This window comes from Musca vetustissima, unplaced genomic scaffold (assembly GCF_032173495.1).
Source record: "Musca vetustissima isolate MV318-11 ecotype Yass unplaced genomic scaffold, APGP_CSIRO_Mvet_v1 utg19307, whole genome shotgun sequence".
NCBI lineage: Eukaryota > Metazoa > Arthropoda > Insecta > Diptera > Muscidae > Musca > Musca vetustissima.
The window spans coordinates 85,033-103,408 of NW_026875952.1; the positions used below are offsets into that span (position 1 = coordinate 85,033).

The 18,376-nt window shown below is 34.2% G+C and overlaps 1 protein-coding gene across 1 annotated transcript in view; it reads left to right on the plus strand.

Annotated features, from left to right (window-relative positions):
• Positions 1-17,783, plus strand: part of LOC133338485 (uncharacterized) — a gene marked incomplete at its 5' end in the record, with an annotated part of 75,182 nt that extends 57,399 nt beyond the window's left edge. Inside the window, 7 exons of the mRNA XM_061546653.1 lie at positions 14,223-14,372; positions 14,468-14,544; positions 14,626-14,937; positions 15,005-15,099; positions 15,161-15,249; positions 17,162-17,478; positions 17,542-17,783. Of these exons, the coding sequence (XP_061402637.1) occupies positions 14,223-14,372; positions 14,468-14,544; positions 14,626-14,937; positions 15,005-15,099; positions 15,161-15,249; positions 17,162-17,478; positions 17,542-17,677 (1,176 nt within the window). The remainder of the gene's footprint in view (positions 1-14,222; positions 14,373-14,467; positions 14,545-14,625; positions 14,938-15,004; positions 15,100-15,160; positions 15,250-17,161; positions 17,479-17,541) is intronic.
• Positions 17,784-18,376: the final 593 nt, after the last annotated feature.

The following is an 18,376-nucleotide window of genomic DNA, read 5'->3' on the forward strand; positions in this document are numbered from 1 at the left end:
CCCTAACGCTTTTTATTAACAAATATGTTTGAAATTCTGCCCAACCAACCAACCAATCAATCAAACAGCAACCACAACCAACCAACAACAATCAAAAGAAAAAAATAATTTTAAATAAAAGCACTGACAACAATTTAAATGTTTCCTCCAATGTTTTTGCATGAATGGTAATAAGAAAATGAAATAAAATAATAATTTTTGCAACAAAAATTTTGTTGCACAAAAAAAGCACAGTCCATCATTTGTGTTTTTTTTTTCAAGAAAAATATAAATATTAATCCACTTAGCATTCCGTTATCAAGTCCCCGATATGTATGGCTAAGTATTTGCTTTAATGTCACATTAAAAATTTAGGTAATTAAATTAGGTGGCTCTATAGGCCAAGCTTCATAGGTTATTATAAAATAAAAATGCCGAACATAATTTTGTAAACATCGTGGATACCTTATGTCCTAGAACTATACTATTTTTGGATTCATTTAGCATAGAGACATATTTAAAAAAGGAAAAAATAAAACATATCATTTCAACAATAACATTTTTGGTAGTCCAAATGACAATAATTAAAACTATATTATATGGTAATATTATTTTTAAAGATCCACCTAAGGCGTGGATTTTTTCAAAATTTGTTTTTAATGATAAAACTGTTTAAATATATTTACATAGTATTAAGTATAAATTTGTATATGTTGCACATGGTGCGTATAATTGACGTCAACACTCATTCGATAAGGTGGCCAACGGATTTAGTCCAAAAAAACATTGGCTCTAAAATCACAATTTCGATGAAGCACATTTTGCCATGTCAAAGGGTATATATCCTCATTAGTCATAAGACTAAGGGGTATAATAAAATTGTTTAATTTTTTAATAAGTATGGAATTAAATAATTATTTTTATTTTACCCATGGTACATATGATTGACGTCAGCACTCATGCGATCAGGTCGTTGGCCACCTGAAGTATTATTTAGGAGAGAGAAAACCCAATTAAGTATGTTACAGAAATCGTAACTTTTGTGGGAGATATTTTTTATTTTATTTTTTAAGTGGTTATTTATACTCTTTCGAGTCGAGCTTGATGATCTAAGTTTTGCAATGAAAAGGAAAGCCAGGAGAAGAACCTACGTACCCACCATTATGCGACGCGTTTCGCCGTTGGTTAAGCGGCTCATCAGGCATATTGGGCTATGTGGCTTTACAAATGTCGTACATTGATAACTTGTATTTATTCCGCCCTGATGCGAAACTAATATATAATATCAATATTTCGATGAGGCTAATTTTTGCCATAGAAATAGTTTATATATACACATTTGCATTAGTATTAAGTATGGATTTAAATAATTGTTTATTTTTTTGACCATGCTGTGAAAAATGACGTCAACACTCATTCGATTAGGGGGCCAACATTAAAATATTACTTATGAGAGAAACATATTAAGTATGTTATAAAAATCGTAACTTCAGCCATTGTGGGAAATATTTTTTGTTACATTTATAGACCACAGAAATTTGGAACTATTAGATTTTGACGTTATATAGCCGATATGTCGTTCAGTATGAAAGTCGGAAGCGGATTTGGTCCAATGAAACATAGAATCCAACATCATTATTTCGATGAGGCACATTTTTGCCATAGCAATGTGTATATACCCTAATTAGCCATAAGGCTGAGGATATAAAATTGTTTAAATACATTTGAATAAATTTTTATAGTTTGCCCATAGTACGTATAATTGACTGAGGATATAAAATTGTTTAAATACATTTGAATAAATTTTTATAGTTTGCCCATAGTACGTATAATTGACGTCAACACTCATTCGATCAGTTGGCCAATGTTAAAGTATTACTTATGTTAACCAGGGATCTTACGCGGATACTGTCCGCGGAGTGAAAGCACGTCTTACTTCTTTGCTGTGCATTTACACACAAGAGATCCACAGCAAGACACTATTTTTATTATTTAAAGACCATGTTCGTTACGTGTACATCTTGCGGGCCAGAAAATGAATATAAAATATAAACTATTCCAAAATATAAAAAGTATAAAATATCAAAAATGTAATTATAAAGAAATCAAAAAAACAGCTAGGTGATCGTCTCTAGGTACCACCGCCATCTTTCCAACCAGCTTCTCATGTTGGCACCTCCACCTTGTCCGCCGGCTTATTCTTCCAGTCTGAACTCTTGGTCATAGTTATCCTCAGCTTCTTGGTCATACGGCTTCCAAATGGCTTGTCCGCATCTTTGGCCGGTAGCATCATTCTCCAGGCTGGGCACTTGCAAACCTCATCATAGCTTCTTCAGCTTGACACCGGCCACATCTTTCATTGACTGCTTGCTACGCTTGGCCGTCTTCTTCATCTTCCAGAGCGGCATATCCACAAATCTCTTCATATTGGCAATTTAACTGCTTTTTCTTGGCGGCTCCGAATCTTCGGCTGCTGTCTTCGTCTTATTGGCGGTATCATCGACAAGCTTCATCATAACCACCACTTCCTTCTTTCGACGAACGTCACATTTGACCTCGGCCTTCATTTTCCCGGCGCAGCTTCACGATTTATATCCGCAATCTTCCTGGTAGAGACATCTGCAACTAACAGCCTTTGCTTACATACCCAATTACATTTTGTTGTGGGTTCAGCGCCATTTTCCGCCGGCTTCATCTTCCTACTGGCAAAACAAGTATCCACTGACGATGCACAGTTCACAGCAAGTTTTTCTTTATGTACCTGCTCCTTGTTCGCCGGCTTTACCTTCATATCGGCAAAACAATTATCCACTGGCGGCTCACACTTCTTAGTATATATTCCCTCATGGACTTGCTTTTTCATCGGATTCATCGTCACATCCGAACCCTGTTCCATAACTGGTTTCTCCGGATCAGCCACTCCATCGTCCTTTTCCATGACCAACTCGACTGGAACTATTACCTGTGCAAATGGAGTTTTACTGTGAACAAATGGAATAATAAAGAGTGATTTGTTAAGACCTTGATAAAACGCATAAAATTTGCAAAATCTCATCGGTTCTTTATTTAAAACGTTAGATTGGTCCATGACATTTACTTTTTGAAGATAATTTCATTTATATGTTGACCGCGGCTGCGTCTTAGGTGGTCCATTCGGAAACTCCAATTTTGGGCAACTTTTTCGAGCATTTCGGCCGGAATAGCCCGAATTTCTTCGGAAATGTTGTCTTCCAAAGCTGGAATAGTTGCTGGCTTATTTCTGTAGACTTTAGACTTGACGTAGCCCCACAAAAAATAGTCTAAAGGCGTCAAATCGCATGATCTTGGTGGCCAACTTACCGGTCCATTTCTTGAGATGAATTGTTCTCCGAAGTTTTCCCTCAAAATGGCCATAGAATCGCGAGCTGTCTGGCATGTAGCGCCATCTTGTTGAAACCACATGTCAACCAAGTTCAGTTCTTCCATTTTTGGCAACAAAAAGTTTGTTAGCATCGAACGATAGCGATCGCCATTCACCGTAACGTTGCGTCCAACAGCATCTTTGAAAAAATACGGTCCAATGATTCCACCATCCTTCAAACCACACCAAACAGTGCATTTTTCGGGATGCATGGGCAGTTCTTGAACGGCTTCTGGTTGCTCTTCACTCCAAATGCGGCAATTTTGCTTATTTACGTAGCCATTCAACCAGAAATGAGCCTCATCGCTGAACAAAATTTGTCGATAAAAAAGCGGATTTTCTGCCAACTTTTCTAGGGCCCATTCACTGAAAATTCGACGTTGTGGCAGATCGTTCGGCTTCAGTTCTTGCACGAGCTGTATTTTATACGGTTTTTCACCAAGATCTTTGCGTAAAATCTTCCATGTGGTCGAATAACACAAACCCAATTGCTGCGAACGGCGACGAATCGACATTTCACGGTCTTCAGCAACACTCTCAGAAACAGACGCAATATTCTCTTCTGTACGCACTGCACGCATTCGTGTGGTTGGTTTAATGTCCAATAAAGTAAACTGAGTGCGAAACTTGGTCACAATCGCATTAATTGTTTGCTCACTTGGTCGATTATGTAGTCCATAAATCGGACGTAAAGCGCGAAACACATTTCGAACCGAACACTGATTTTGGTAATAAAATTCAATGATTTGCAAGCGTTGCTCGTTAGTAAGTCTATTCATGATGAAATGTCAAAGCATACTGAGCATCTTTCTCTTTGACACCATGTCTGAAATCCCACGTGATCTGTCAAATACTAATGCATGAAAATCCTAACCTCAAAAAAATCACCCTTTACTTACTTGCCGCTCCTTATTGTTATTGGCAACCATTCGTATGGCCAACTGGTCACGTTCGGCCTCGGCTGCTTTTCGTGCCTTCTTCGAAAGTGGCAATTCTTCAGACAGCTTCTTTAGCACTGCTCTTTATTCCTTGCCTGTAACTCCTCCACGTCACGGCTTTTCTCCTCCAATGCTCTTTGAAGGTTGCCCATTTGTTCTTGGGCTGGCCTAAAACCTCCTGCCATATTGGATTTCTTCTCCAATATCTCCATTCACCGATCCCGCACCACCGGATCGCCTTTTACTTCATCGGATGAGTCCCTCACTAGACTTTCGATATTCTCTGCGAACATGTTAATATTATTTAGAAGATTGTTTATCTCCAGCTCCAGAGTCGGTGCCGAGGCTCTGCCTAGCTTATCTTCATATGCAGCCGCTATGCTCAATATTGAAGCTTCACTGGCTAAATGTCTCGCCGTCACCGTCTTGTTACTTGCCGCAGTCTCCTTTTGACACAGCATTTTGAAGGTTTGCAATGTACTGCCACGTACTTCCACTGCATCTCCTTCTTCTTCTCTGGTACGGAAATGATTCGTCAGCATATCTTTCTTTACTATCGGTCACTGATCCGGCTCAAAGGACCAATGAAAAATCAGAAAAGAAGGTAAGACAACAATTTCCCCGATTCACAAAGGGAAAAGATAAAATGATCCACCAAATGAAAATAGGTGCATGGTTAAAGCATGTCTCAAACAAAAAGTTTCTAGAAATACTTTGAGGCTATATGTATATGAGTCAAGTAGTCAAATACAGTTTCAGGCATATGATTTATTTTTATTATTGACTTCAAAGTCTCAAATATTACATAGATATTATTTTCTATAATGTTTTAAATATATTTTTTAATTAAATTTAAAACCAATATTTAAAGACACCAAAATGTTATATGAAATGATATGTTAATACCATAGCCAGGAGGAACTTATTTTGAAAATAACAATAACGTCTTTCTGTAAAAGGTATGCGCATAAAGCAAATTTATAATAAAACCAATATTTTTTTAATGAGAAATACACTATTTATTTTTAATTTTATTATATGTTTTTTTTTTTTTTTTTGAAAATAATTTTCAAGACCAAATTTTACATTGCTTATAAAAATATTTTTTTTTTATTTTTCCCCTTTTATATAAAGACCAAAAAATGTACAGATACCCCTAAAAATTAGAAGAGAAACAAATGAAGCTTCCTTTAGTTTGGTTTTGGTTTCTACTACTTACTGCCCTGCCCCACTCTCTTTTTCTCTCTTGCTCAGACTCTCTATATTTCTCTCTTTCTCTCTATCTACCACTATGGCTCTATATATATTTTCTATACTATATTTAACAAAAAAATAATCTTTATATATGCACCTGGAACAAATTTAAATTAATACAAAATAATAGAAAATAAAAATTAAAAAAACAATTTGAGAATTTCTATATTTGAAAAAAAAAAAAAATAATAAATTAAAAATTTTCAGAATATTTCTAAAGAATGGTGTCTATGGCAAAAAACAACTGCTATTAATTAATTAATAAATATTTAAAGTAATATTGATAATTTTGAAATTAATTTGAAAAAATCCAATCATGTAAATAGCTTGATAAAAATTCTATAAAAAATCGTAAAATAAATTATAGCACAAAATAATTTTATTTCCTTATATATTAATTAATTATTTATTTATTGATTTTCTTTATTAAAAATATAGAAAACTTAACAAAAAACAAAATAGAAATTGTTGTATATTTTGTGTATTATGAAATATCAAAAACCAATAATAATAATTTTCAAAATTATTATTAAAATAAAACGTTTCAATCCTCTCTTTGAAAAATCACTATTTTGTAAAATATTGAAAACTTTGTAAAAAAAAGTCACTCTTATTTTTTTTTTTTTTTTTTTTTTGTAAAAAATTGGGAACCAAATATCAACCGAAATAAAAATATTCAAATAAAAAAATTATTTCTAGATTGTGCAGAATCGATGAATTGAATTAAGAACAAGAAAAGATCCATCCCCCCTTTAAAATCAAAATAAAAACTTAAAACTCCCAGCAGCTAAACTCAAGCGATAATTTCGATTTTAGTTATGTGACCTTGGTAGAGGTCAATCTGCTAAAATGTTGATAGTAGTATATGAAACTCTTTTTTGAGACTTGAATGTAGTAATTTAATATTTCTTTTTTTTTCTAGAATTTATTTCTAATTTTCTTTTTTGAAATTTCTTTATCAAAGTAGTGAAAATATATTTTCTTTAAAAAAACTGTAGATTTTTATAAAAAAATATTTATTTTCTGAATTTTTTTTTCTTAAAAAAATCTCTTCCGTATGTAATGTTATTTGTATGTATGTTGTCTCCTCCTAAACTCCTATACTATGCAGTCAAAAAAAACTACTATAGAGCACCAAACTGTCCTATCTATAAGAAAAAAGAAAATTAAAATAAAAATATAAAAATTAAGGGTTTTTCTCTCAAAATCTTAACCAAAAACCCTTAAAACTATTTTTTTGAAAACTCTCCTCTTTGCCAAAAAATAAAATGGAAAAAATGTATAAATTTTTCCAAAAAATATAAATGAACTAAATGAAAAAAAATTATTTTGTATTAATGTTTAATTGTTCCCTCCCTTCTCCAATAACAAAAAAAAAAACAACAACAAAAAACCCCCCTCAATAACAACAACAAAACCCCAAACGACCACCAAGAAACCTGTTTTTTTTATACATCAAACAACAAAAACAAAACAAACAATGCCTTAAAGTATACTAACAAAAAAAAAAAAACATCAACAGACTCCTAGATGTATGCTACGAATAAAAACAAAAACAAAGTTGTAAATGTTTCTAGTTCTACTATAGCTAGCTGTATAGTTGTTGTATACTAATATTTAATATATATATTTTTTAAACAAAAAACAACAACAAATAGTTTTATAAACAGTTTTACGTGCCCAAAAAAAAAAAAACAGAAACCCTACTCTAGTTAGAAAACATTTTCAGACCTTCTATAGAGAGATCCTGAATAGTTTGGTCTTCTGTAGTTAGTCGTTTTTGGAGAATTTCTCTACAGGACCTTTGAACAAAAAAAAAATAGCTCCCAGACGAAACTTTGTAGGAGTAGATCTGTAGACGATCTACAAGGTCTTCAACAAAGAGAGAAAACCTGCAGATCTTACATAGATAGATGACATACCACAGATCCTCCATAACTAGAAGTCATACTGCAGGTTCAATATAGCTGAAATACTATCTGCAAGTCTTGTAGAAGCCTAATCAGGATTTGTATAAAAAAAAAAAAACTTCAAAAGGTCTTCCATAGATTGAGGGAATTAGGAACAACTCTAGATCAGATTTTTCTGAAATTTTTTTTTCCAGATGTAGGTGGTATTTTTACCTTAATTATGGGGATATATTTTTTTTCTTGGGAGACGAACCCGGTTATTTGACCCGGAAATTCGGGTACGGGTACCCGGCTATATCCGGTTCTACGGAACCGGTTAATATAAAGTGGGTAATATGATGGGATTGCAATAAAAAAACTTGGATTTGGAACCCGATTTTTTTTTAACTCCCTAAAAGTTGAACTTGGGTCCATTATGGTCCCTATCCAATACTGACTAAAATGATAGACTACAATTAGCCCTTTCCAAAATGGTGCGATATGTGGCTATGTTTGCTGTGGATCAAAAGATATGAGCCTTAGAACCCTATAAAAATGATACCCACTTTATATTAACCGGGTACCGGTAGCCAAAATACGGGTTAAATTAACCGGGTAACCGGTTACGTCACCAAAGAAAAAATGATATTCCCATAATTAGGGTAAAATACCTACCTCTGGAAAAAAAATCAGAAAATTCTGATCGTTGCAAAAACCTCGCATACATCAATCCAGACCTAATTCAGAACTCTGTGCAAAATTTTGTCTCCATCGGACCAATATTGGGAGTTTGGTGCACCATTTACATAAAATCCTACGAAACTATATATGGGAGCATTCGTCCTTGGGCCAAATAAGTGGCATATGACAAATTTCATCCCAATTGGATCATAAATGCGACTTGTACTACGTTCTCAAAAATACATGGATGGACGCAAAGAGGAACAGATGGACGGGCGAACATGCATAAATCGTCTCAGAAGGTGATTCTATGCATATTCTCAATAGGAATCATGGGTCTATCTCGATTCCTTTTGCCTGTTACAAACATATGCACAAAGACACCACAGTGTGGCGGAGGGTATAAAAAACCTGCAGAACCAAACCCTTCATAAACAGAAGATCTTCGAAGGCAAAGAATCTTTATCAAAGACCATCCAGCAAGCCTCTGAATGGTCTTTGGTCCTCCACAAATTTTCTACAGTTAGAATTTGTAATGCAGTTTGGAAGAACTTCGGGTTATCATCTTCTGTGGTCACACGACTTTTAGAGGTATACTGTAGCTGCGTATACTATGACTAGAAATGACATTCTGAATATTTTCTTTGGCCAGAAGACTCTCTGGAGCTAGGAGAACTTTTGCGGATCAGTTTCAGCGGGTCAGCTTTTCTGGAGTATTTTTCTTTTTAGATCCTCTTCTTCATCTGGAGTATTTTTCTGGCTCGAAAATATTCTGAAAAATTTCTTAAGCTCTTACTTGCGTAGAAGGCCTTACAAAGGTTTTTTAAAACCTCTGGAGTTCGTCTATGGTCTCCAACTGCCGTAGAATTCCCTCAAAGAGCTGAAAAATGTCCTCCAAGTCTTCTACGATCGGAGGGTATTCAATGTTTGGAAGGCCTACTGGAGATCTGATTTGATCCACAGCAGATAAAATACCATCAGAATATCCCCGAAAGTTAGAAGACCAGAAACAGTTCTATGGCTAAATAGCTCCTTTTATTGAAAGAAAATCGTCTGAAGGTGTTCTACGAGATAGAAAAAAATCTCCAAAAGACAAAAGACCATTAGCAGATTCCCTACAAATAGAAGAACTAAATCAGGTTACCTACCGGCAGAGAACCTTTTCAGGTCATTGATCAGCTAGAAGATCTTGGTATAAATTCCTATCTGAAGATACCTTCTAGAGAATTTAAATTACCATAAAAGAGATCGCCTGAATCCACATTCGCCTGAAATGTATTTCGAAGACATTGAATATCTTATTCAAACATTCGAAAAATACTCGGAAATAATCTAATCATGTTAGTTAAATTAGGTTTCCGGTAGCATAACTGAATAAATTTTCTGTTAAAAAATATTGTATTCAGCGAAGCTGAAATAGTTTTCCGGGGGTAAAAAGTCACACCAGTCTACAATAATTACCATTAAGAATTCATTAATTCAGCTTAGGAATTCTTCAATACAGCTCAGCTGAATTAGATTTCCGTTAAGAATTCGTTAATTAAGCTCAGCTGAATTAAGTTTCCGTCAATACTTCAATTCAGCTCAGCTGAATTAAGTTTCTGTTAAAAATTATTCAATTCAGCTCAGCTGTATAAGATTTCCGTTAAGGAATTCTTCAATTAAATTCAGCGTTAGGTAATATTCAATTAATCTCAGCTGAATTAGGTTCCTTTAGGAATTCTTCAATTCAGCTCAGCTGAATTAGGTTTTCTTTAGGAATTCTGCAATTCAATTCAGCTGAATGACGTTTCCGTTAGGTAATATTCAATTAATCTCAGGTTACCATTAGAAATTCTTCAGATGAATTAGGTTTCCGTTAGGTAATATTCAATTAATCTCAGCCGAATTAGGTTTCCATTAAAAATTCTTGAATTCAGCTCAGCTGAATTAGGTTTTCGTTAAGAATTCTTCAATTCAGCTCAGCTAAATTAGGTTTCCGTTAGTAATTCCTCAATTCAGATCAGCTGAATTAGGTTTCCGTTAGGAATTCTGCAATTCAGTTCAGCTGAATTAATTCTTCAATTCAGCTTAGCTGAATTGGGTTTTCGTTAAGAATTCTTCAATTCAGCTCAGCTGAATTAGGTTTCCGTTAGAAATTCCTCAATTCAGATCCGCTGAATTAGGTTTCCGTTAGGAATTCTGCAATTCAATTCAGCAGAATTAGGTTTCCGTTAGGAATTCCTCAGTTCAGATCAGCTGAATTAAGTCTCCGTTAGGAATTGTTGAATTCAGCTCAGCTGAATTAGGTTTCCGTCATCCAAGAATTTTCAATTCAGCTTTGCTAAATATTGTTTCTAAACGGAAATAAACATTCTAGCATAGCTGAATTAGATTTCTGTTAAATCTAAATCCAAAATCCATTTTTTTCATCCAATATTTATCTGAAATGACTTGTTTTGTGTATTCTTTTATAATTTTGAAGTTAAGTTCTATGTTTGAGTTTTTCCCCCACCCAAATGGTAAAGGGAAATTGGTTATGGCTTGATTTTATTGAACTAAAAAAAAAAGAATTACGAAAAAACTACTTGCAATTAATTGTATGCTTTGTTTTAAATACTAACCCAAAAAACAACAAAAAATAAATATTAAATAAAAATTAGAGCTGGTTTCAGCAGTTATTTGTTCTCTATTCTATTTTTCCTGTTGCGTTGTTTTCCGTTTCCTTTTTGGTTTGTTGTTCGCGAATTGCATTTGCAAATCAATTCTGTGTTTGTATATTTGTGTGTGCGTGTGTGTATATTTGTTTGTATTGTATTATTATTTCTTTGTGTTTTATTGTTGGATATTTACCATGCAGAAGTGGCAGCAGCGTCTAATATTTGTTGTAAAAAAAAAAGAAAACAGAAAAACTATGCAAATGAAAATAAATAAATATTTATTTTAGTTCTATTTCTATTTGTATTGTTGGTTTTGTATTTATTTATGATTTTATTTATTTTTATTTTTTATTTATATTTTCATTTAATTATTTATGTTATTTTTGTTATGAATACTCAAAACAACAATTGTTTTCTTATAACAAAAACACACAGTTGTTTTATATGTTTATTTTCTTATTTTTTTTTTTACTTGGTGTAGTGTTTTGTTTGTGTCTCAGCAAAAACAAACAAAAGTTTTATGTTACAACAACAAAAAACAAAACGTATATGTGTTTCTTTACCATTTTAACACACTCACACAAAAATCGCTTTTAATTAAATTATATAAAACATAAATAAAAATCTAACAATCATAATTTCTTTCATGTGGTCCCAACACTTTGAACGTGAATAAAGCAGAGGTGGAAGTTTCAATACAGTTAAAAACATACATTTTATAAAAAAATCCCTTAACAATCTGAATATGCCAAAGAAAATTAATGAATTCCTATTAGAAACCTAATTCAGCTGAGCTGAATTGTGGATTTCCTGTCAGAAGCCTATTTTAGATGGACTGAATTGCAGATTTGCTATCAGAAACCTAATTCAGCTGAGCATATTTGTAAAATTCAAAACAGAAGCCTAATTCAGCTGGGCTGAATTGCAGATTTCGTATTAGAAACCTAATTCAGCTGGGCTGAATTGTAGTTTAACTATTATAAACCTAATTCAGCTGAGCATAATTGTAAATTTCGACACGCAAATCTAATTCAGCTGGGATATATTATTGATTTCCTATTAGAAACCTAATTCAGCTGGACTGAATTGCTAATTTCCTATCAAAACCCTAATTCAGCCGGTCTGAAGTGATTATTTTCTATCAAAACCCTAATTCAGCTGAGCATAATTTTAAATTTCGACACGCAAATCTTATTCAGCTGGGCTATATTATTGATTTCCTATCAGAAACCTAATTCAGCTGGGCTGATCTGCTGATTTCATATTAGAAAACTAATTCAGCCGGTCTGAATTGATTATTTCCTATCAAAACCCTAATTCAGCAGAGCATAAATGTAAATTTCGACACGGAAACCTAATTAAGCTGGGCTTTATTGATTATTTCCAATCATAAACCTAATTCAGCTGGCCTGAATTGCTGATTTCAAATTAAAAAACTAATTCAGCTGGGCTGAATTAGGGATTTCCTATCACAAACCTAATTCAACTGAGCATAATTGTAAATTTCGTCACGGCAACCTAATTCAACTGGTCTGAATGGTCGATTTTCTATGGGAACGCAGATTGAATTGGTAATTTCCTAATATAAACCCAATTCAGCTTGACTCAATAGTTGATATTCCGAAGAAAACCTAATTCAGCTGGGCTAAATTATTGATTTCCTATCGGAAACCTAGTTCAGCTTCAATATATTGTAGTCTTTCTAGCAGAATGTAAGTTCAGATAAGCTAATTAATTGATTTCCTCTCGAAACCCAAATTCAGCAAGGCTGAATAGTTAATTTCCTTTCGAAACCCCAATTCAGCTGGTCTAAATAGTTGATTTCCTATCGAAATTCAAATTCAGCTGTATGGAATTGTTCATACCGTAGCAGGAATCCAATTCAGCCAAGCTGAATTAAAGTTTATCTATTGGAAATTTAATTCAGCTGCGTTGCGGTAATAATAGCCTAACAGAAACCAAATTCAGATGGGCTTAATTTATATTTATCGATGGGAAACCCAATTCAGATCGGTTGAATTGAAGTGTTCCTAACAAAAACCTAATTTAGCTGAGCTGAATTGTATATTTCGTGGCAGAAGTCTAATTTCATTTTAGATTCTCTGTTGGAAACCTAATTCAGCTGAGCTGAATTGATGATTGATTATCGTAAACATAATTCAGTTGGGCTGAACTGTATATTTCCTGAAAAAAATCTAATACAGCTAAGTTTAATTGATGATTTTCTATCGGAAACCGAATTCAGCAGAATTGAGTTTTTAAATCCGTACTGGAAACCTAATTCAGCTGAGTTGAATTTTTAATTCCCTACAGGAAACCTAATTCAGCGGAGCTGAATTCATGATTTCTTGTCGAAAACCATATTCAGCATAGCTGAATTTATGATTTCTTATCGTAAACCTAATTCAGCAGGGCTGAACTGTAGATTTCTTGAGAAAAATCTAATACAGCCAAATTTAATTGATAATTTCCTATCGGAAATCGAATTCAGCTGAGCAGAATTTTTAATTCCCTACTGGAACCCTAATTCAACTGAGTTGGATATTTAATACCGTATCGGAAACCTAATTCAGCTAAGCTGAATTGATGATTTCCTATCGGAAACTTAATTCAGCTGAGCTGAATTGATGATTTCCTATCGAAAACCTACTTCAGCTGAGCTGAATTGATGATTTCCTATCGGAAACCTAATTCAGCTGAGCTGAATTGATGATTTCCTATCGGAAACCTAATTCAGCTGAGCTGAATTGATGATTTCCTATCGGAAACCTAATTCAGCTGAGCTGAATTGATGATTTCCTAGCGAAAACCTAATTCAGCTGAGCAAAATTGATGATTTCCTATCGGAAACCTAATTCAACTGAGCTGAATTGATGATTTCCTATCCGAAACCTAATTCAGCTGAGCTGAACTGAGGATTTCCTACCGGAAGTCTAATTCAGCTGAGCAGAATTAATGATTTCCTGTTGGAAAAACTAATTCAGCTGAGCTGAATTGAGGAAATTTAAAATATACCCTATAGATAGGGTATATTTTAAACTTCTAAAAGGATAGAGGCATTATAGAAAATCTCGGGAAAATCTCTTCTATCTAAAGAAGACCTCTTAAGAGTTCTGTGTCGATTGAAGAACTTCGGTAAAAAAATAAATAAAAATCCTTACCCCCTGTATTGAACCTTTCACCTCTCCGGCGGACTACATGAAAATTAAATTTTGAAAAAAATTCAAAATCTAAATGTAAATGTGTTTGTTTTATTCTGAAATTAAAAAAAAAAACTATAACAAAAATTTCCAATCATCTCTCAAAACCCCATTAACCAGCCAAACAATACCCCCACGAAAAATAAATTCTGATATGATTGGATGTTTGTTTCGTTCTGCAATTTTTTTTTTTCGTTTCCATTTTCCGTTTTTTATTTCAAATTCCAATTTCGATTTTGCAGTTTCTGAATATGGCCTCGGTCTTTATGCGAATTTTCAATTTGATTTGTATGATGTTGTTGATCGGCCATTGGAGTGGTTGTTTGCAATTTTTAGTGCCAATGTTACAAGGGTTTCCCTCGAACTCGTGGGTGTCGATAAACGAATTACAGGTATTTGCCAAAAGAATATATTCAAAATTTCAATTTTGAAAATAATTTTGAATTAAAAAAAATAAAATCGAAATTAAATATTATTCTTCCCCTAGGAGTCATATTGGCTGGAACAATATTCATGGGCTTTATTTAAAGCCATGTCACATATGCTATGCATAGGTTATGGCAGGTGAGTGAGGACCCCATTTCGAGGAGTATGGAACCCCCCTCTCAAATATTCCCCAATGTGTTTTTATTTTCTTTCCTTCAGATTTCCTCCCCAATCCCTTACCGATATGTGGCTGACCATGCTGTCAATGATATCGGGCGCCACCTGTTATGCCCTGTTCCTCGGTCATGCCACAAATCTCATCCAGAGTTTGGATTCGAGTCGACGCCAGTATCGCGAAAAGGTCAAACAGGTCGAAGAGTATATGGCATATCGGAAGCTGCCGCGCGATATGCGTCAACGAATAACGGAATATTTCGAACACCGGTATCAGGGTAAATTCTTCGATGAAGAATGCATTCTGGGTGAATTGAGCGAAAAGCTAAGAGAGGATGTTATCAATTATAATTGCAGGTGAGTGCATAAAGAAATCCCCGATCATGATTGATCGTGATAAATTATAATATTTCTTATCTTGCAGATCTCTCGTTGCGTCAGTGCCTTTTTTTGCAAATGCTGACTCCAATTTCGTTTCCGATGTCGTTACAAAACTTAAATACGAAGTATTTCAACCAGGTACTGCAGATTGGATTTTAAGTCATAAAAACCTGATCTGAATTTCGAACTTCTCTTCCAGGTGATATTATTATAAAGGAGGGTACAATCGGTACCAAAATGTATTTTATACAGGAAGGTGTCGTCGATATTGTTATGGCCAATGGCGAGGTAAGTGAACAGATGTGAGGTTATATAAAACGGAGGGTATCCGTTAGGAAAACTTAAATTCAGCCAAGCTGAATTATATTTCCGATAGGAAAACGTCAATTCTGCCATGCTGAATTGGATTCCCATGGCAAAAAATTTAATTCAGCCCAGCTGAATTCGGTTTCTTATCAGATAACTTCAATACCGCTTGGCTGAATTAGGTTTCCGAGAGGAAAACCTCAATCCAGTTCAGCTGAATTAGGTTTCCGATAGAAAAACTTCAATTCAGTCTAGTTGAATTAGGTTTGCGACATGAAGACTTCAATTCAGTCCAGCTGAATTGGATTTATCAAAGGAAAACTTTTACACAGACTGGCTGAATTAGGGTTTTCAAAGAAAAACTTTAATCCAGACTGGCTGAATTAGTTTCCCGATAGAAAAACGTCAATTCAGTCCTGCTGAATTAGGAGTGCGACAAGAAAACTTCAGTTCAGCCTAGCCGAATTAGGTCTCCGACAAGATAATTTCAATTCAGTCCAGCTGAATTAGGTTTTCAAGAGGAAATCATTCGTGAATTAGATTTCCGGTTGAAAAAAAACTTAATTTAAAGCTGGCTGAACTAGTTTTCCGATAGGAAAACTTCAATTCAGTCCAGCTGAATTAGGTCTGCGATATGAAAAATTCAATTCAGTCCAACTGAATTATGTTTCTCAAAGGAAAACATTATACCAGACTGGCTGATTAGGGAGTCCGATAGAAAAACTTTAATTCAGGCTGGCTGAATTAGGTTTCTGGATCATTTCAACATGGCTCAATAAGGTTTCTAATAGAAAAATTTTAATTCAGCATGGCTGAATAAGATTTATGATAGGAAATCTTCAATTCAGCCTGGCTGAATTAGGTTTCAGCAAAGCTGAATTACGTTTCTAATAAGAAGTCAACAATTCAGCAAGGTTGAATTATGTTTTTGTTAGGAAACCAACAATTCAGCAAAGCTGAATTACGTTTCTGATATGAAATCAACAATTCAGCAAGGTTGAATTATGTTTTTGTTAGGAAACCAACAATTCAGCAAAGCTGACTTACGTTTCTGGTAAGAAATCAACAATTCAGCAAAGCTGAATTATATATCTGATAATAAATCCACAATTCAGCAAAGCTGAATCCTGTTTCTTTTAAGAAATTAACAATTCAGCTAAGCTAAATTGGGTTTCTGATAATAAATCAACAATACAGCAAAACTGAATTATTGGAAATCAACAATTCAGCAAAGCTGAATTATATTTCTGATAAGAAATCAACAATTCAGCATAGCTGAATTATGTTTCTGATAAGAAATCAACAATTCAGCAAAGCTGAATTACTTTTCTAATAAAAAATCAACAATTCAGCAAATCTGAATTCTGTTTTGTTAAGAAAGCAACAATTCAGCAAAGCTGAATTACGTTTATGCTATGAAATTAACAATTCAGCAAAGCTGAATTATGTTTCTGATAAGAAAGAAACATTTCAGCAAATCTGAATTACGTTTCTGATAAGAAATCAAAAATTCAGCTAAGCCAAATTATGTTTCTGACAAGAAATCAATAATTCAGCAAAGCTAAATTATGTTTCTAATAAGAAATCAATCATTCAGCTTTGCTGAATTAAGTTTACGATTGGACATCAACAATTCAACATGGCTGAATTATATTCCAAATAGGTTTCAGATGAGAAAACTTCAATTCAGCTTAGATTAAATATCTGATAAAATCTACGCCTCAGGAATACCTTGAAAAAATATTCTTTAAAAAATCCCCGCCTTAGGAGGACCTTGAAAAAATATTCTTTAAAAAATCCACGCATTAGGAGGACTTTGACGTCTGTCTGAGGTCTTGAAAAAAATTCTTTTAATAAATTATTATTTCCCCATTTTTTCTCCCCTTTTTTCCAGGTGGCAACATCATTATCGGATGGCTCATATTTTGGTGAAATTTGCCTGCTAACAAATGCCCGTCGTGTGGCCAGTGTCCGGGCCGAAACCTATTGTAATCTATTCTCGCTAAGCGTGGATCATTTCAATTGTGTGCTGGACCAATATCCGCTGATGCGCAAAACGATGGAAACGGTGGCGGCGGAACGTCTCAATAAGATTGGCAAAAATCCCAATATTATGCAGCAGAAAGATGAACAAATCAGCAATCCTGAGTCAAATCAAATAACGGCCGTGGTGAATGCCTTGGCAGCGGAAGCGGATGATTGTAAAGATGAGTAAGTTCCGAAAATATACCAGGAGATTTTTTGTTATAATTTCTGATTTTCTGTTTTTCACAGCGACATCGATGCTAAAGAGAATTTATTGCATGGTTCCATGTCGAGCATAACAGAGCCCATACAAACCATACGTGAAGGTCTACCCCGTCCTAGAAGTGGTGAATTTCGTGCTTTATTCGAGGGCAATACTCCATGACACTGAGAAAAGCTTTCATCCGCGTCGACACCAACGCTGCAGCTGTATCAATATCATCGCCAGCTGTTGGCGATCAGTGTGTGTGGTGTACGTCGTGCTACACTGTGAAAAATATTTATATATATACATATAGACACACACACATCTATATATATAGAGAAATATCCCTCCTCCTTCTCCAACAAAAGCAACAACAAGAACAACAACCCTCCTTCCTATGATAGATGTACGATGCCCGCTCGCTATTAAAATTATCATTTAGAAGAAGTCCATCACATGCCTCACCTAACCTCACATTACACACACACCCACCCACAGACAATGTCATCTACCCTCGATTAGGATAAATCTATTGAAATACAACAACAACAACATTAGTCACATCATCATAGTAGCATCATCAGCCGCAGCAGCAAAACAAAAAACCTAACAACAATAACAAAACTGAAAAAAATGCAACAACAGCAACAAAAAAAATTTAAAAAAAAACCCGCATTAGTGACGCAGCAACAACAACATGTTTATATATAAAAGTATATATATTTAACAAAATTATAAAAAAAACAAAAAAATAATACAAAGCCTCATTAGCTACTAAGCAGCCTGATATGAACAACAACAACAAAAAGAAAACGACAAAAAAATAACAAAAACAAATACGAAAACAAAAATCTACTACATAACTACTAGAAAAACAAA